Source organism: Elgaria multicarinata, chromosome 4, assembly GCF_023053635.1.
Source record: "Elgaria multicarinata webbii isolate HBS135686 ecotype San Diego chromosome 4, rElgMul1.1.pri, whole genome shotgun sequence".
Taxonomy (NCBI): Eukaryota; Metazoa; Chordata; class Lepidosauria; order Squamata; family Anguidae; genus Elgaria; species Elgaria multicarinata.
This window is the reverse complement of record NC_086174.1, coordinates 101,527,768-101,548,107: the sequence shown is the minus strand read 5'-3', so window position 1 is coordinate 101,548,107 and position 20,340 is coordinate 101,527,768. Positions and strand designations below refer to the sequence as shown.

The window sequence follows — 20,340 nt, the reverse complement described above, 5'->3', positions numbered from 1 at the left end:
AAAGTTAATGGCACAAGCTAAACCAATTAAAGTCATTGGAAGTGTTGCAATCAAATTCAGCGAGATTAGAGCTACAGCCTTAGGCACCAGTCCAACTATCTGTGAGCAAAACCGTGAGCTTCTGAGCATGTTTTCCTCTGCCTGAAATGCTCCATTCAGGACCCGTCCAGCTGTCAACAATAGCACCAATCATCTCTGTGGCATGGGGAGAATGGAAAGCCGCATTACATAGGAATACAGGAAGCAGCCTTCTACTGAGTCAGACCACTGGTCCACCTAGCCCAGCATTGTTGACACTGACTGGCAGTGGCTCTCCAGGGTTTCGGGAAGGAGTTTTTCCTAGCCTTACCTGGAGATGCTGGCATTGAACCTGCAAAGCATGTACTCTGCCACTGAACTATGGCTCCTCCCTATCCACTTCTCTATTTCTGCTCCCAAACATGTGATTGGCATTACTGCTGGCAATCTGACTGGGTGCACTATGTGCAGCTGTCATCTGAATAGTTTTTCTTTTTTCAGATTCAAGGAAAGCATACACCACACCACATCACATCACATGTGCTTTCTCATGTAGTCAGGGATACCTGTGCAGATTCCGTGAGTGCATTGTCCTAGATGGGTCCAAGTATGAATCTGCTGTGGCACTTAAGTGGTACTTAATTTCCATGTGACACGTCTACAGAATGTTATTTTGATACAAACACTTTGAGCTAACTGATTTTACAATTCAACTGTGTACAGGAGCCCAATTTCTACTCACAATTTAATAATAAATCAACAGATTTGCCTAAAATTTAAATACTTCCAAGGATTATGGAGGAATTGTGACTATAAAGTGCTGTGACTGCTATATAGACAGACAATGAAAAATAACCCTTATTCACACTGTTATATTTCCAAAAATATATTTACAGTCTATTACAAAGATTACAAATGGAAGTGTCTATATAATGGGATTATGTTAATTCAAAGTTTTTTTGTTTGTTTGCCTTTTTTTACAGATTTCTTTTACAAAGGGGAAAAGAAGAAAAATTAGTATAATCAAAATGATTTTTCTAACCAAACAAATAAATAAAATGACAAATATAACACTGTACAGTGCTCTAAAAGGAAAAAAAATGGAGGGAGGGCAAATGATCTATTTGAGTTTTCTCTCGCTATCTTTGGTCCTAAATGTGGGAAAACACATTATGTAGTGCTGAAAAATGTTCTTGTGTGTGTGTGTGCGTGTGTGATGCTCTGTAAGTAAAATAGAAAAATATAGTGCATTTTCAATGTATTCAGAGCTCACTGCACAGGAATGTGTGTACAAAACAAGACAGTATAAATAAAATGTACAAGTTTTACAAAGGAATATTTACAGGATTATTTATATATCTATATATATTGTGGATGCCCACATTATCAAACAAGACTTAATTTATATGAATGATCCCTGGGATCTTTCTCTATGAAAACCAAAAGGAGCCGCCCAGTTCTCTTTGGAAGTACAGCTATTCACTGCTGGGGTAGCTCACGATTTTCATGATATTTTTGACAGCATTAATCACCTGTTTTGTATATATTCCTGCAACACACTTCGTTATTGCTTATGGTAGTTCTACATTTCACTCAACTCAAGTATGCATATATTAAATTAAAACCGTTTTGCTTTTTTTTTTTTTTTTTTTAAAAAGAGTTCTCTCACGCAATAGCTACTTTTTCAGTCAGAAGTCTTGAATGAACGCGTGTGTCTAGAGCAGCTTGTAAAAAAACCCCAAAACAACATTGAAATTCTGAATTGCCACTTGCCTTACACTCTATAGCTCTAATAGAAAATCCAAAGGCACCATCTGATAGGAACATCTTCTGTGCAAGCCCCACAGCTGTTGCTCACCTCTCAGTCATGTTACTAGGGCTTGAACAGGAGGAATGCAATCCAAAGAAAGTTAGGCCTACTTGGTCCCAATAAAATCACTGGGGCTTCCTAGCATAATTAAGCTCTCAAATAACATTGATTTCAGCGAATCCAAAGTGGGCTTTACTTTCTCTGTTTGGACTGGGCAGGGCCCCCAAAGGTGCAATCCAGAGAAAGTTAGTTAGTTTATACCACATCATATGTTAGTGGTGGCAGTGCTCCAGTTCAGGTCATAGAAGAGCTAACGACTCCAGCAAACAACCTCACATACAAAGTAGGTTCCCACAATGAACACAGTTATTTTGTTTTGGAAAAGAGAAGGGAAATTATGTAAACTGGCTGCAGGTTCAACTGGGTTTTTGGGCCCAGGTGCCACCATATGTAAGGTAATCCGTATGATGAAAGGATGTCAGATAAATCTGCATGCTCGCGACTCTACCAGAAAGTGGCAACATATGAACTGGGATGAAGTCTCCGTTGAAATGAGTGGAATTTAAGCACAGTCAAATGCTAATTTCTTTTTAATGTAAGTGAGATGTAGGTATGCCTACCTTTCTCTGGATTGCACTCCTATAGCTTTATTTTTGCAAGAGGGACTACATTCAATTTAATCTCATATTGACCACTTGCCAGTTATTTCTCCTAGACCTTCTAATATGAAATATTGAAACACACTCTCTCTCACACACACACACACACATACACACACACACACACACCAATAAACACCCAATGTGCTCTGATTAAAAGGCTAGGCAACACTACAGTACTGTACCTGTTTTTTTGATACACCTACAATCAATCAGTGAAAGGGGTTTAAACAAGTTTAAAGTTGCAGATGTACAGCTTCCATTTAACCCAGGCAAACTACTAAAGTCATCTTTCAAACCATTTCTTTAAAAGTGCCTAGGATTTTTTGTTTGTTTAGGGAACATTATTGCTAGGTTCTCCATTTTATTCATTTCCTGTTTAAAGAGATCATATGATTAGTCATATAAAATTATTTTCAAAAATATCAGAACTCTTGGCAACATCTTTTTTTCCTGATTTTCTGCCAATTAGCAAACCACATCAATGTGGTGTGGAATTAACAGACTAAAGTAAACTTCATAAAGAAAACCCTACCCTAACCCTGCTTCACCCCGACCCAGTAGCCAGCCTCACACACATTTTGCAGTTACACTTCTAGTGTCTTTAGAAACTCATACAATCTTTCAAAAGCCCCCAGTGTAATCATGTGTCTTATGCTTAGCACTAAGAAGGTCCAAAGATATAAATGTCACACTAAAAGAAGGTCTAATGGAGAAGAAACACAACTGATTTCTTTAAAAACAAAAACAAAAGGGAGTTTGAAATCAAAGGTTTAAGGAAAATATTTTGTTGTCTTTAACAATAATATCATGATTTTTTTTCTGACAAATATATTCTTTCTTTATTTTTAAAATCCCTTATGTACATTTTAAAAAGTCCATTAGATAAAAAGGAGGTTAGAGAGTTCAAGGTGTTCATAGGTGTTTCAGGTAGTACTTTGTTTATTGTCACTGCTTTCGTTGCCGCCATCGGTGGATCCATTTTCCCTTTTTAAGTAACTTTCTGGTGGCACTTAGGAGTTCAAGTCTGTAGGTGCTTCTTGTGGGCCTTCTGTTGTCTGCAGGAAGGACCCAGAAAATCCATGTGTTTTCCAGCAGCACTTCATGTAGACGAAGGCCGGCACTGTTCTCTGGAGTCTGTCACCTCCCTCATAAGGGAGAAACGTCTATCACACTTGGATGCCAGTGCCGTGCAAATGTAACATTTGTGCTCTCATAGTCTGAATGCTGCTCATGATTTTCTTTTGGTGGCCAACCAATGTGATGCCTAAGCTCATGATATCACTAGGGAGGGGGAAAGGGGGGAAGAAAAAAAGGTCCAAGTTTAGGCATTTGACAGACAGTGTTCAGGAACTGAAAAGAAATCACAGCAAAATTTGTAGAACAGGCGACATTTTGCACACCTGGGATGTCAGGTATGGGTATGTCTGGTTTTACCGGCAGCCGTTTTATGATTTAAAATGCTTCATCCTCTCTGTGGATGTAGAGCATAGTGAGGCCAAATGGATGAAAACATCATTTAGAATTGCTACTATTGGTTCAGAAAGTGTCATAGGTGTTCAGGTGTGTCACAGGAGACCTCAAAGGAGATCATATGAATTTTGCCCTGAGGGAATGATGCCACTTAAGGTAGTGGTCCATTTATAGTTTGTCTGAGAGACTGGCAGCACAATCCTAGACATGTCTACTCAGACGGTAAGTCCCGCTGATTTCAATGAGGCTTACTCTCAAGTAAGTGGGTATAGGATTGAAGCCTGGGATAACTCAGGACCCTCAGGTCAGGTCATTTTAAATTGCAGGTCCCCTGTGATGTGTGTGGCTGTCGCATGGGAGAAGCAGATTAGGGAGCATAATCCTTAGCAATTATCTGTTAGAGAGGTACTGGCGTTGAGAGCAACCCTAAATTCTGGTAACTTCTCTGCTGCTAAGGAGTATGGACAGGACTGGCACTCCTGATGATTTTGTGCAGGTCTAGAGAGGACCCTGCTACAAGAGGTTTGTAAGGCTCTTCTTGGTTCCTTTTTGGTGCATCTACTTTCCCTTATTTTTAAACAATGGATTGGATCAAGACTTGTGCTCAGCGCAGTTCAACTGGAGCTTGAGGAAGGGCCTGGGGGGTGATCTTCTCCAGTTGCCCCTTCTCCCTGTAGCCCCCAGTATGAGCATCCACAGTATTCCAGACATTTGTTCTGAGGCTGCAGGGAGAAGAGGAAATTGGAGTGGTGGTGTTGGGAAGCCACCTGCCCACTTCCAGAGGTAAGCCTCCCCTGGATCTTAGTTCATTCTGCAAATAGAAGGATTTGCAGAGGAGCAAGTGTGTATTCAAACCCAGTGGGTTGGATCCAGAATCATTTCTCTGCCCATGGAAAGATTCTGCTACTGGAATAGGACTTCCACGTCATCTCCTTTTCTGCTAAAGCCTCCTGTATGCCCTCCAAATCTCCAAAAAGTCCTCTGCAGTGGGGAGCAGAGGATACGGAAGTTCCATGAATTTTAATATTGGGTTGTATCTAATTGGAATGATAGCCTTGCCGTTGCAAAAAGCACATCTGCTCATGCATGTTAGAGCACCTGGTTTTGGCTGATCTCACAATCCCGCCCCCAAGTGCTGAGTGTCAGGGGACCCTGCAGAACAGAATGGGGTATAGTGCAGAAGACTTAAGGGCAACTGGTGATAATTATGTGCCTTGACTTGTGTGAGCAGAAGCACTTTCCACTCAGCCAAACCCTCCACTGGACACATCCATTTTGTGTAATTTTCCAGAGTACTCATTTATGGTTTGTTTTATAAATTGCTGGTTACCACAGAGCCTCTAAAACAAAAATAAAAACATGATTGCTCTTCTACTATCAGTGCCCACCACCTCCTATACTTGCTGTTGAGTATCATTTTGAGTATCATTTAAGTTACTTATATTTAAAAGATCAGGATGCTAGGTGTTGCATTCTGTTTTAAAATCACAGGCCCACAGTTCACTTACTCAATAGTCATCCTGGCCACTGTCTCAAGGTTATTGTAACCTGCAGCTGAAAAGTTATCCTTATATCTTTCCATCTTGATAGCTTGCAACCATTCTCCTACTGAGCAAAACGTTGTGAAATCAGGGGTGTTTTGGTCCAGAAGAGGGCTGATTGGTCTAGATTTGGAGGGAAACACGAACCTGTTATATAATAATAACAACAACAACAACAACAACAACAACAATAATAATAATACACTGGAGAGCATTTTTATTTCCTGAAAGGAATAGGACACAACAGTCTGCAATTGCAAGCACCTTAAGGGTTTTAAAACATCCTTCAGCTTTTAGAACAGCTTTCTCCAATGTGGTGTTCTCCATATGTGCTGGACTACAAATCCCATCACCCCCAGCCAGCATGGGGATTGAAGTCCAACACATTTGGAAGGCACCAGGTTGGGGAAGGCTGTCTTAGAACAAGGAGGGGGGACCCTATCAATTAGTACACTGCTTTAAACAATGAAAAGGCTTGGGAAAACAGAGTACTTGCTATATATTGGCAATGAAATAAAGATAATTGTATCTTGTTTGAACCAGTGTGCCGTTTCTTATCCCTGCAGAATAGGCTTGAATCTATAGTCATTCACATAAGAGATGAGCCTTGATCCAAACAGCCTTGATCCAGGTGGCACATTGTAAACCAAATGCCACGAGGAAAGGACAAGTAGTCTTCCAGCATTGCTAGGGCCTTGCCTCTAGACAGGACCAGAGCCAACACAGCACAGTGCTTGCCACAGCCACAGCCCAACTAGGCCCATAAGGATTCCATGGCTGATTATTTCAAAAGCTACTGAGAGGGTGAGAACCATCGTCAAGGATATAGTCCCTTGTCCATCTCCCGACGTAGATTATGCGCTGGAGTAATCATGGCAGCTTCTGTCCAAAGCCAGGATAGAAGCACATTGGAAAGATTGCAAGTGATCAGTATCATCCAAGCTTATTTTAGCACATCTACCTCTTCTTTAATCACTTGCATTTTAAGGCAATTGAAATATTTATAACTTCTTTTATTGGATGGTAATGATTTGCATGCATTGTTTTTAATGTATGCTGCTTTGGGCTAAAGAACAAATAAGAACAAATAACTCTGGCAAATTCTTAAGTAGGAGTGGTCACTTCTAATTATTTCTTTCAAAACACGGACCCTGTTTAGATTTCCTTCACAGTTCCTTTTGGCTATATGACAAACTACGTACAACGCAGCATAGATTATCTTCTGTTTTACCTTTGTATAAACATCTTAAAACACAGGATGCCTGTACACACACCCCTCCCCATGACAGATAACAGCAGCTGGATGGAAAAGAAAATACAGCCTAGAAATTTAGTCTACAACTTAGAAATATAATCAGTAACTTACCTGCTACAGGTTCCCAAAGGAGTTTTCAAGCTGTTTGGGTTCCGAATCATCTTGTCCAAAATGCCCACTATCTGTTCAAACTTTGGCCTTTCTGCACGCTCTTTCTGCCAGCAGTCTAGCATCAGCTGGTGAAGGCCTGCTGGGCAGTCCATGGGTGCTGGCAAGCGATAGCCTTCTTCGATTGCTTTTATAACCTAATAGCCAAAACAACATTGTTTTGAATTCTTACAGCCCATGAAGAATCAAGCAGCCAAATTAAGCAATCAAAGCTTTATGAAATGTATCTTTCAAACAGAACCTGTTGTTTTGACACGTGCATTCATGTTGCTGCATAATAAACTTGTTTTTATTTTCCATGCTTATTAAACAGATTATTTTGTGGTGTATGCTGAGAACATGGTTGCATTACCTAGTCAAATCAGCAGCAGGGAACAGCAATTAAATTCACCAAGGGTGCAACTGATAAATTGATACATGAGTTGCTCTTTGCCCAATAGGATTCCGCCCCACCTTTTTTTTTTTAAACAGGGAAACAAGCAGCCTTTAAATTGACAGAGGTTTAGGCATTTATTTGTGCATTCTATGCAAGAAAAATTAACTGAAAGTGTGTGGACAACATAAAGGTACTTAAAAGAAGAAGAAAAGAAAATCACCCTCCCATAATATTCAACCTGACAACAAGCAAAACTAAACTTGAATGCAATGTGACACGAGTAAGCACCGTTTGGCTGGGTCATATCTGACTGAATCAGTAGAAAGAAAGTCTGATATTAACAAGAAAAGGTGGAATGTTGTGATATGGGGCAGGAGGACCCAATGTATGTAGGAAGAATTACACCCACTGTTTCACTTCCTAACAGAGCCCATTTGGGATTGAAGTAAAAGATAGGAACATGGAGTGAGAAAAATAATAGGAAACTGCTCTAACCCCTAGGACAGACTAAGAAAACACATTGGGGAGAAATGTGCTAATAAAGTCTTAAAACATTGAGGATGGGGGTGGGGATTTGAAGTATACCGACATTGACAGAAAATATCATCACTAGAATTGCTATGGAAGAGTGCTTGTTCCTAAAGGGTAGCACAGGACACTCTCTTTCACAGCAGTTTGTAGAAAAAACCACCATCAGTCGTCTTCTTCTTCTTCTTCTTCTTCTTCTTCTTCTTCTTCTTCTTCTTCTTCTTCTTCTTCTTCTTCTTCTTCTTCTTCTTCGATTAGTCATAGGAAATAAAGCTGCCATGTTAAATAATAGCTGGTAGCAATTTGGTGTGAGTGTGTGTTATATGATTATAATACATACTAGGGGTGGGCAGAGCGGGTCTTCACCCCGAAATTTGGAGCAGCCCTCCAATGAGGTGATTCCCCACCTCAATTTTTGGAGGGGGTCTGTCTCTCTACACCACCGGATTACTTGTGGGGAAACCACTCCATTATCATCAATGGCAATTGTGAACATGATCCGGAAGGACCAGCAGCAGCGGCGACAGCAGAGAATAGTCTGAACCTAATTTGGGGGTGGGGACTAAAAACACCTCTCCCTCAACAGCCAGAGCCAGGAGCAGCACCAATTCCATTCTCTCTCTCTCTCTCTCTCTATCGTCTACTCCATATATATATATATATATATATATATATAGAGAGAGAGAGAGAGAGAGAGAGAGAGAGAGAGAGAGAGAGTAGACTTTAAACACACACACACACCAACCAACAAAGGGGTGGGTGGGTCGGTCAAGGAACTTGAATTTTCGATAGCAGACAACAAGAATAAAAACAGACAGACCCAGATTTAAAGATGAGTGTTTTTTTTTTTTTGTATTTTAAACAAAATTGTAAGTGGGGTTAATAGGATTGAAACACAAACCCACTCACACAAAAGGGGGAGCATGGAGTGGTACTAGTATAAATTGCTTGGGAATTCATGTTAGAGCAGGTATTGCAAAATAGATGGTGAAAAAAGATTAATTTTGTATTGATATCTTTATCTCATTGTAAGCAGCCTTATTGATTCTTGTGAGTAATAAATTCTTGTTATTTAAAATAAATAAAGCCACTATAAGATACAATCAACACAACTGTTCATCAGTCCAAAAAAGAGAGTATTATTACAGTGAAATTTAAACTCAGACACTTATCAATAAAATGTGAACGCTCCACAGAATTACTACAGAAATTACACACCAGAGCAAAAAAAATAAAAAATGAAATGCCTAATTGTAAAGCAATTATTTGACTGATTGGTCTCAAACGATTAAAAATCCAAAATATGTCCACAAGAAAGTTGACGCTGGAAGAATATCTCATCTTGGTATCAAAACCCAAACAGAACAAAAAAGAAAAGGGCCAAGGATAATAGTGCCTGTCATCAGTACGCTGACAACACGCAGCTCTACTGCTCCTTTTCATCCTCATCAGGTGTGGCTGTGGATGTGCTGAACCGGTGCTTGGCTGCGACAATGGACTGGATGAGGGCTAATAAACTGAGGCTCAATCCAGACAAGACTGAGATGCTGCTGGTGGGTGGTTCCTCTGATCGGATGGGGGGTGTTCAACCGGTTCTGGATGGGGTTGCACTCCCCCTGAAGGAGCAGGTTCGTAGCTTGGGGGTTCTCCTAGAACCATCTTTGTCACTTGAGGCTCAGGTGGCCTCGGTGGCACGGAGTGCTTTCTACCAACTTCGGTTGGTGGCCCAGCTACGCCCCTATCTGGACAGGGATAACCTAGCTTCAGTTGTCCATACTCTGGTAACTTCCAAATTAGATTACTGCAATGCCCTCTACATGGGGCTGCCTTTGAAGACGGTCCGGAAACTGCAGCTTGTGCAAAATGCGGCGGCCAGATTGATAGCTGGAACAGGGAGGTTTGAGCATGTAACACCGATTCTGGCCCGCTTGCATTGGCTGCCTATATGCTTCCGAGCCCAATTCAAGGTGCTGGTCTTAACCTATAAAGCCCTACATGGCTTGGGACCACAATACCTGATGGAACACCTCTCCCGACATGAACCTACCCGTACACTGCGCTCAACATCTAAGGTCCTCCTCCGAGTGCCTACTCCGAGGGAAGCTCGGAGGATGGCAACAAGGGAGAGGGCCTTTTCAGTGGTGGCCCCCCGACTGTGGAATGATCTCCCCGATGAGGCTCGCCTGGCGCCAACATTGTTATCTTTTCGGCGCCAGGTCAAGACTTTTCTCTTCTCCCAGGCATTTTTAACAGCATTTTAACAGCATTTAACAACGTTAAGTTTGGTTTTAATGGACCCCACAATTGTTGTTTTTAAATGGATACTGTTGTTTTTATACTGTTTTTATGTGTGTGTGTGTGTGTGTGTGTGTGTTTAAATTGTATACTTTTAATGTTTACTATTTTTAAATGTTGTAAACCGCCCAGAGAGCTTCGGCTGTGGGGCGGTATATAAATGTAATTAAATAATAAAATAAAAAATAAATAAAAGAAAAAGAAAAAAAGTTTTAGACGGCTTTCAAACCTAGGCTCCAAACACATAGCATCATAGAATAGTAGAGTTGGAAGGGGCCTATAAGGCCATTGAGTTCAACCCCCTGCTCAATGCAGGAATCCACCTTAAAGCATCCCTGACAGATGGTTGTCCAGCTGCATCTTGAATGCCTCTAGGTAATTGGTTCTATTGTCCTACTAATCCTACAGTCAGGAAGTTTTTCCTGACGTTCGGGCCAGGATCTGGCTTTCTGTAACTTGAGCCCATTAGTCTGTGTCCTGCACTCTGGGATTTAACAACACTAAGTTTGTTTGTTTAACGGACCCCAGAACTGTTGTTTTTTAATGGATACCGTTGTTTTTACACTGTTTTATGTTTTTGATGGTTTTAAATTTTGTATAATTTTTAATATTCACTGGTTTTAACTTTTGTAAACTGCCCAGAGAGCTTCAGCTATGGGGCGGTATATAAATGTAATAAATCCAATCAAATCATGATCAAGAAGAGATCCTGGTCCTCCTCTGTGTGACAACCTTTCAAGTATTTGAAGAGTGCTATCATGCCTCCCTTCAGCCTTCTCTTCTCAAGGCTAAACTTGCCCAGTTCTTTCAGTGATAGGGCTCTCTTGATAGTGCTTTGTTTCCAGAACCCTGATCATCCTCATTGCCCTCCTCTGAATCTCTCCAGCTTGTCTGAATCCTTCTTGAATTGTGGAGCCCAGAACTGGACACAATACTCAAGATGAGGCTTAACCAGTGCAGAATAGAGGGGAACCAGTACTTCACGCAATTTGGAAGCTATACTTCTATTAATACAGCCCAAAATAGCGTTTGCTTTTTTTACAGCCACATCACACTATTGGGTCGTATTCAGCTTATGATCTACAACAATTTCAAGATTCTTCTTGCTTGTAGGTTTGCTGAGCCAAGTGTCCCCCAACTTGTAACATCAAAACAGACTTTCAAATGGGCAGGTTTAGGTATGACTGCAATGTCCTAACATTTAATATCAAAGCCAAACGATGGAGACAGGCAACAACTACAGAGGAAATGAAGAAACGATCTGGAGCTTCACTTTTCACATCATTTGATTTTATTCGAGAAAATACTCTGCATTAAGGAGTGAATGTATTTTAAGAATATTTTTAAATAAAAGTGAAGCCTCTTAGGTGTGCGTGCGGATTGGATAAAAACTCAAGCAAGTGCAGCAGAAGAACTGAACATAGATCTCTCTAGTCTATGTTAAACATCACATCAGGTTCACATAGGTAGATATCTATAGTTCAACTCAAGTTTTTATTGTTTATAGCCAATGGTCATCACAATAGAAACACAAAGCACACAAGTATAACACAGAAAAACATTTGATACAATAAAGCAAGAATACAATAAAATGATCGGGATTTAGAACATTCCTTCTGTTTAACCCCCTTAGGATTTGGCAGTGGTATGGTTTAGAAAGGCTGCTCTTATCTTTCATGCACCTAGCACAGATAAAGCTTTCCTATAGCTGATGAATTTCTATCCTATTCACTTCTACCGATTCACTCCATTTGCTACTTGGTATATATTGGTGAATACAAATGATCCAAATTGCAGCTAATATTATTGTGCTAAGCCAATACTGGGTTTTGATTGAAAGAACATAGTTTACGTCTGAGGCCTTAGCTAGACCTACCTGTTGTTCTGGGGAGAGGAGGGGAGACCTCGTTTACACGCAAGGTGCGACAACCTCAAGAAGAGTGGCGTTGCGCCCGCCATTTTTTATTTTTAAAGGGACAGGAGCGCTCCAGCGACAAACAGTGAGTCTTTTTTTTTTTAAAAAAAGAAAAGATTTCCCCACTCCCCCCTAACCCTGAGGAGCGCAGTGCTCCTGAGTAGCACTGCACCCCGTGCGCGGCTCCCAGCTCCGCGCGAGTAATCATGAGGAGCCGGGTAAAGCCGCAGAAAAGGGCCACATGTTCGCGGTCTTGGGCTCAGCCAGAGACCACAGGAAAAACCAGGGCCAAAGGGTAGGCCTGTATCCCAGGGCAAGGGAGGAATTATCTCTCCCTGATCCCGGGATCCCCTGTGTGTCATCTGGATGCACAGGGATGATTCCAGGTATCAGCCCGGGATATAGCCTGGTCTAGCAAAGGCCTGAGTTAATAACACTACATATTCCAGTGCAAACCGCTTCATTAAATCTTTAGTGGACTTACATGAGCAAAATTTATATTATTAGGAAATGCTGAGGATTTATTTATTTATTCATTATATTTTTATACTGCACGATAGCAATGTTCTCTGGGCAGTGCACAGTTAAAACCATAAAAATACAATAAGCATACAATAAATTTAAAATGTTAAAAGCTAAGGGTTCAATATGTTCTTTTAAATTACAAACCTTCAAAGACTTAAGAAAATGTTCTTTTAAATTACAAACCTTCAAAGACTTAAGAAAAGAGAAAATAATGTTTCAATTTGTTTCTGCTAATTGAACAGGTTTAGTTTTTCCCTTCAAGAAATTATTTTTGTGAAAGCCAATGTAATCTACCTGTCTATTACCTAGCTAGAAATTTTCAACCCAGCTAACAGTAAGACGTGTATATTACTTCAAGTTCATTTTAACTGTAAACGATTTCACGTGCAGATTTTGGGTTTTAAAACAGAACAGGTATGAACCCCCATAAGTTCAATGTCTGTTGTGCCTTGTGGTTATCTTCACTTGTTTTTCATTTGTTTTCTGATTTGTCTTTTGTTTGTTTGTTTTGCAAAGCAGTAGATAAACATGCACTGTACACTAAAATAATTAAAGCTCTTTTTCAGCAAGTAGAAAATGCTTTATTTATGTGCTTATTAGAATATAACTGGTCTATTGTTCTCCATGTTGCTGTAAGAAATAGAATCTGAAAACAAAACTATCTTCTCTATTTATCTATTTACGGGACAAGCAAATACCTTAAGTGCAATGCAAAACTTCAGCAAGAAATATGAAAATACTGATTTTGTCAGAGTTGCCCCTTTCTAATAGTTCTTTCCTTAGCATTTTTTGAAAGATAGGTAAGTGTTGCTTTGAGGCATCTTATATTCCTGTCAGACACCTTTTATGTTTGAATTTAGTACAGAAGGAAGGTGTCAAAAGGAATGAAACTCTACTGGGTGTCTAGGGAATGTAAATATTTCTCTTTCTCTGCCCCAAGGACTTGTTTGCCCATATTTTGACAGTCCATGAAATCTCTGACACTGAGACCTGTCAAATATTAACAACTTTGCACTCTGCCAAACTGACTCATCATTTAGATTTTATATAGTAGATTTAAAACATGCGCGCACGCACACACACACACACCCCATCCTTCAATGTCCATCACTCAATCTTAAGAATATTTACAGAGAAATGGCATTATTTTCCCAAGTAGTTATTTGCACACAAAGACATGTTCAGAAGGAAATAAAATTTCACTTGGTAACTACATTTTGATTTCCACATATTATAAAATGACAGAAAAATGGGAACCAAAATAGACATTATTCCACACTAAGGGTAAACGCACAAATTACACCGAAATTGCCTATGTATAGTGAGGTGCGTGGGGCAGAGGAACCCAGGCCCAAAGTTTATCAAGTAATTGCCCTAATCATATACTACCCCTCTAATGGGTGGAAGTCAGAGGCAAATGAGTGAATAAATATTTGCCAATGTTGTTGGTTAAACAGTGGGAAAGTTATTGAATAACATCCCTGTGCCACAAATAAGCCCATGTTTCCCATCCTTCCTGAAACAATTCAAGGACTCTCTAAATATGAAAAGTCATAGGGAGAAACACGGAAGGTAATTTATAGATAGTTATGTCAAAAGCAATCACCTTCATTTTGTGGTAATTCCACAGTATACATCTACAATGTACAATGTAGATTCCATGTGGAACTCAGCTGCAACTATGATGATGCAAGTTCTTATAATATACAAAAACAACTTTGCTCCACTGACACAAAAGTATTTAGGTTCAGCCCAATACTGAATAATATATTTATTATTTGACTTCATAATTTAAGTCATTATGTGTTTTTATAATACTTTTCATTTTGCATGAAATGCAAAATAGTAGAATTCTAGAATAATACTAGAACCTTTGGTCACACGATGAAGCTGATAAGGCTATCAATAGCTAAACCTTACCTTCAGTATCTGAGGCAGTATGCCTTTATAAGGCATACTGGAGAAATTGGCTGGGAGAGTGCTGTTGTACTCATGTCCCAGTTGTGACTTTCCCATGGGCAGCTGATTGGCCATTGTGTGAACGGAATTTAATCTATGTTATAGATTGATGGAAATGTATCCTTAAACCCTAGATTTTAGGTTTTGCAGTATAAGGTAGGCCACAATATAGAATTTGAGCAACTGTTTAAATGGATACTGTTGTTTTATACTGTTGTTTTTCTATTTTTGATGGTTTTAAGTTTTGTATACTTTTTAATGTTCACTGTTTATAACTTTTGTAAACTGCCCAGAGAGCTTCGGCTATGGGGCAGTATATAAAGTTAATAAACAAACAAACAAATAAAACTACTAACTAAGAGAACTACATAACTCTCTAACTCCATTCCCCATAGTATTTGATTTGTCTGGGCCACTGTAATAGAGTATGGACCTCCCTTCACCGTAGCTTTGGCTATTGGGCGGTATAAAAATGTAATAAATAAATCCCTATTCTGTAATATGGAGAATAGCTTGCCTTCCCTTTGCTGACTAGATTCCCTGAAACCAATTGACCAAATGAGGCCAGAGTTAATAGCTTCGGCTATTGGGCAGTATAGAAATGCAATCAATCAATCAATCAATCAATCAATATTTTGGTTTGTTTCCCTGTGGAAACAGGGAATTCTGTTATGGTCATCACAATGTATACTATGAGAAACAAAGACCCCAACTCAATTGTCCCACTGTGTCAGGATCAGGTACTAGTGATGAGTGCTTTCAGGATCCAGGCCGGAGCTCAAAGGGCTGCTCTACTGCAGAGTGCTCAGGGCAGAACTCAGGCCCTGGCCAGCAGCAGTTCATGATTGGGTAATTTGGTGCAGCTGGGAGCAGCTAGAGTCAGGACTATTTAAGACCCACATTGTGACTCCAGCATTTGCCACAGCAACATTGTTCCTGTGGTGCTTGGTTCCTTGTTTGTTCCTGACTGTGGACTATACTCTTGCCTCTGCCATGCCTTACTATTAGAACCTTGGACTGTGCCCTGGCTTCTGGACCAAGTTTGACCTTACCCTTGATCAGCCCTGCACTTGTATCTACCATGGGCCCTGTTGGACTCTGGTCTCTGCCACTGGATTGCCTACAGAACCTTGCCCCTGCCTATTGCTCCTGTCATGTTGTGGTTATACCAGTAAACCACTCTATTCTAACAGCTTTTGTACACCTTTGTACACCTTTGCTCTCCTGGGTCCTGGCACTCAGTCTGCGCTCCCAGCTGCCCACGTCCCAGACTATTACACACTGGTGAAAATGAGCAATGCCATTCAAAGTGTGGATGTGGGGTAGGGGAGAGTTGCCATAGGGCTGATTCAAAAAATAATTTCTGACATAGGAAGAGTCACCTTCCTAATTCCTAGAATTCTCTCATGTTGAAGCTATCCTGTGAACACAAAGTAAACTGCTACTTACCATGTCTTGGCAAAAGGAAAACAAAAAAGCTCATATGGCAAGCAGTGATTTTACTACATAGTAGGTCTTTCACAAGACCACGCTAAAACTGTAGGAAAACTAAACTTATGATGACCTTTCAACATGAAAGAAATATTGTGTGACAGCCTGCAGTTACAGTTCTAAGTGACAATAAACTATTTTGTCTATAGATTTGAGGGTTTATTGAGCCAAAATTGAGAACTGTTCTAGAGGGATAAATCTACTCAACAAATACACACCATTTGTTCTCAGGGATTTGTTAAGGGTTAACAAATCTGTCTTGTGCACGGGACATCCATGCACAAGACAGAGCTTACATATGCTTTTGTAAGAGCTAGATTGGGTGCCATAAAACCAACTCTCATTCTGCACCTGACAAGTCTGAGGCCGAAAGCAAGAGCAGGGGGATGACAACATGTTTTCCCCCTTCCATTTTGTAAGAAGAAAATGACAGACTGAGCTTAACACCTAGAATGAACATGCACACCATGTTATATGTTATCTTTTGAAAGTATCCCCCACCCTTCTACCCTGCCTTCAGTAGGAGGATTATATTATTTTGTTTAAAGATAATATGTAACAACAGGGGTTGTACTGGGACCACAGAAAAACCACGAAATCCACGGTCCCAGTTATCCTGGGGAAAGTCTCTGGTCATCCTGGTTGAACCCGGGATCCCCTGTGCGTCATTTGGATGCACAGGAACAACCTAGAGATGACCCTGGGATATATGCATGGTATAGACATGCCCTCTCTCTTTTAACTTTTCAGCAAAGTTATTGTGATTCATGTGCTTGTTTTTTCAGAGTTTTGTAATTATATTAGGTATTAAGGAGAATATGTGGGCTTTTGTACAACGGTAGGGATCCAAAATGACCTATGGACAAAGCGTGAAGTGCTTCTTCACATGCCATTGTTGAGCTGCCTTCCCAGCTGAAGCCCCCTGTACTGCTTCAGAGGTCCTCTAACCTCCATGACAGGGATGCTTGAGGAACAGTAACTCCTGTACATAGTTCTTCAGATTTCACCCTTCTCCAAATTTTGTGATGCAGTTATTAGCTTGAGCAATGCATATTTTCAGATAAAATACATTTTTAAATGCTTAGTGAGATAAAATATGTCTATGAATATATATTTAAAGATGAAGTTTCATGTGGAGTTTTTAAAATTGCAGAATAATGCAGAAGTAGGATAGCATAGATTTACGAATGAACACACTTCAAGGTGACATGGATCAGCCATAAGACTGATTTGGTATCACTCTTTCAGGTGTGACTTTTTAAAGCATATATGAAGAAGAGCTGAAAAGCCCCACTATATACACAGACCACACAGCTCTTTGTATACTAATTTATTTTTTAAATCACCTGTGTATGCTTTTTCATGAATTTGCTCTAGCCAGTTACTAAGCAATTAAAGATCAGAAAAGTGGCAGGGCCAGTACTTATTACAAGAGCATATTTTAAATACCCAGATTTTGTGCATTTGGATTAATAATCAGTATACACTGTCATATATATATATATATATATATATATATATTCTTTTATAATGCAAAGTATTAGTTCTGCTTAAGGTATTCAGATGTATTCCTACAGGGGGAAAATACCCAATCCATTTTATTCATACATTCTGCATATTCAGATCTGTACATTATACACAATAAGGAGATAATCATTGTATTTTTAGAACTTACATCTTGATTTGACATGTCCCAGTAAGGCCTTTCTCCATAAGACATTACTTCCCACATAACTATTCCGTAACTCCATACATCACTTGCTGATGTAAACTTGCGATACTGTATGGCCTCTGGAGCTGTCCATCTTACTGGTATTTTGCCACCCTAGAGAAACAAAGTTTCTGAATCAAACTTTCATCATCATCATCACTTCCTGACTGTTAGAGCAGTAATACAATGGAACCAGTTACCTAGGGAGGTTGTGGGCTCTCCCACACTAGAGGCCTTGAAGAGGCAGCTGGACAACCATCTGTCAGGGATGCTTTAGGGTGGATTCCTGCATTGAGCAGGGGGTTGGACTCGATGGCCTTGTAGGCCCCTTCCGACTCTGCTATTCTATGATTCTATGATCATGATCATCATCTCAATTCCTGTGCTGTTTCTTGTTTTGCATTATATTTTATTCTTTTAAATATTTGTATTATATGTTATATTTTAACAGTTCTGTGGTATTTTAGTTTTTTTTAAAAAAAAATTGTAATCCACCTAGAGAATATTATTTACTAGACGGATTAGAAATGTAACAACAAATAAATAAAAAATCTGCACATGAAAGTGTGAATGGATAGTGTGAATGCTAGATGTTCATCTTGCAATCGTGAAGGAACATTAAAAGTGAGGAATTATTCTGTAACTACGTTTTTCCTTTACACTTCGCACGTTCTCACCAGTTATATTTCTGCAAAGTCAAGCTATAAGATCTGTAGAATCACATGGTAAAGCTATTACAGGATTGTACCACTTCAGTGATCACATATTTAAACATTTCTTTCTCTCCTGTGCATCAAAAAGTAGCATGTCAGGGAGAAGGTTGTAGTTTAGTCTTAGCCTTCGCATGCTAGTTTTCTGCAGCCCAGAAAGCATGTGAAAATACAGTCAGCACTGAGGAAGTAGGCTGGGATTGTGTTGTGCCTGTGCCATGTCGTAGCACTTGGAGAGCAGCCAGCAGTAATCAGTGCAGATGTGGGCCAATGACATTATCAACCTTCACTGAGCACTGCTGAACATTCTCCAGATGTTGTATTGTGCAGTGATGAGCTTCCTAACAAAATTTGCAAATAACAGGCATGCAATGTGAATGTTCAATTCTCGTAATACTCATTTTTATTATGACTCAGGCATCTTTGCCCTGAAACTCTTACTTAGTTTATAAGGAAATATTCCAACCCAATTGTCCTAATTTTGAGATTGAGCAGTCAGACACTAGCAAGGCCAGGAGCTGCTGTTGGCACCTGCTCAGAACTTGATTACTTTAACCTCTCATTCAGTCTCAATGAAAGGATGTCTTTTTTCTTCTGATAGCTGTATTCTAGTCCAGTCTTAGTATCCCTATTGCTTCAGGCGGTGACTGCAGGGTAGCTTTCCAATGCCCCATGTCTTCTATAATTCCCATTTTTATATCGTTAATTCCCATTTATTATACCACTCCCCAACATTAGGTTCTCTTTTCACATGGTGTAGTGGCTAAGGTGTTGGACTGGGAGTTGGGAGATCCAGGTTCTAGTTCCCACATGGCCATGGAAACCTTCTGGGTGACTTTGGGCCAGTCACCGACTCTCAGCCCAACCTACTTCACAAGGTTGTTGTTGTGAGGATAACATGGAGACGAGGAGGGTTATGTATGCTGCCTTGGGATCCTTAGAGGAAAAAAGGCAGGATATAAATGTAATAAAATAAAAAATAAAAAACTTTGGAGGTGTGTGAATGGAGATTACATGCCGCTGTTCCCGCTGCCTGGTGGCGATACTTCCATAGCTGCCTCCACTTTCCAGCATTTGGACTCAAGATGCTCAAAAACAAGATCTTAGGCAATGCACTCTTGCCTGCCCCCAACACTACAGGTTCCAACCAGCATTGCAAGAATGTGCAAGTGCAAAAACATCGTTGGATAATGTAGAATACGCAAAGAAAAGCTATTTTAAAAACAGTTTGCTTCCCCTTCCATCAATTCCACAGCAGTGTGAGAAAGAGGTGACAGTTGACTGAAGACACCTTGGGTTGCAGTGTACCTTCCTCTTCAGATCTGAGATGTAGCATGGCAGGATTGTGCATGCTGCATGCCTCCATTTATGCTCTACAAGTAGCTTGACATGCGAATATATTCAGTTGTTCTACTTTACTTCTATGTTTCTAAAAGAGCAAATATTACAAATAAATGTCATAAAACTCAGTGCTCCCTTTTCTAAAGTCCTGGAACCTCTCACCGCTCAGGAAAGTCAGAAGTGTGCAACAATGTACTTGAGTGGAGTGTGTCTTTTTTCATATACAACTTACTGTTGTAGTGTAGACAGCTTCTGGGTCATCTTCTATAACTCTGGAGAGGCCAAAGTCTGATACTTTACAAACAAGATTGCTGTTGACTAGAATGTTTCGTGCTGCTAAGTCCCTGTGCACATATCCCATATCAGCCAGGTATCTCATTCCTGCAGCAATTCCTCTCAACATTCCCACCAGTTGAATTACTGTAAATTGTCCATCATGTTTCTGAAGTGAAGACAGAAGGGGATGAATACTTCTTGGAGCAGTTAAGAAGGAAGGAATTAAACATTTTTAATTTCTCTGCAGTTTAGGGTCCACACAGAGCCTGACCTATATATTCCACTTGCA

General features: G+C 40.1%; 1 protein-coding gene across 2 annotated transcripts in view; it reads right to left on the bottom strand.

Annotated features, from left to right (window-relative positions):
- Positions 1–3,329: 3,329 nt before the first annotated feature.
- The window catches only part of EPHA7 (EPH receptor A7), a 211,653-nt gene continuing 194,642 nt past the window's right edge, over positions 3,330–20,340 (bottom strand). For both annotated transcript variants that reach the window (XM_063124868.1, XM_063124869.1), the window contains exons 13-17: positions 20,008–20,217; positions 17,689–17,838; positions 6,868–7,061; positions 5,469–5,624; positions 3,330–3,771 (exon numbers count right to left, since the gene is read on the bottom strand). In XM_063124868.1, coding sequence (XP_062980938.1) covers positions 3,657–3,771; positions 5,469–5,624; positions 6,868–7,061; positions 17,689–17,838; positions 20,008–20,217 — 825 coding nt within the window. In that variant the 3' untranslated portion in view covers positions 3,330–3,656. The remainder of the gene's footprint in view (positions 3,772–5,468; positions 5,625–6,867; positions 7,062–17,688; positions 17,839–20,007; positions 20,218–20,340) is intronic.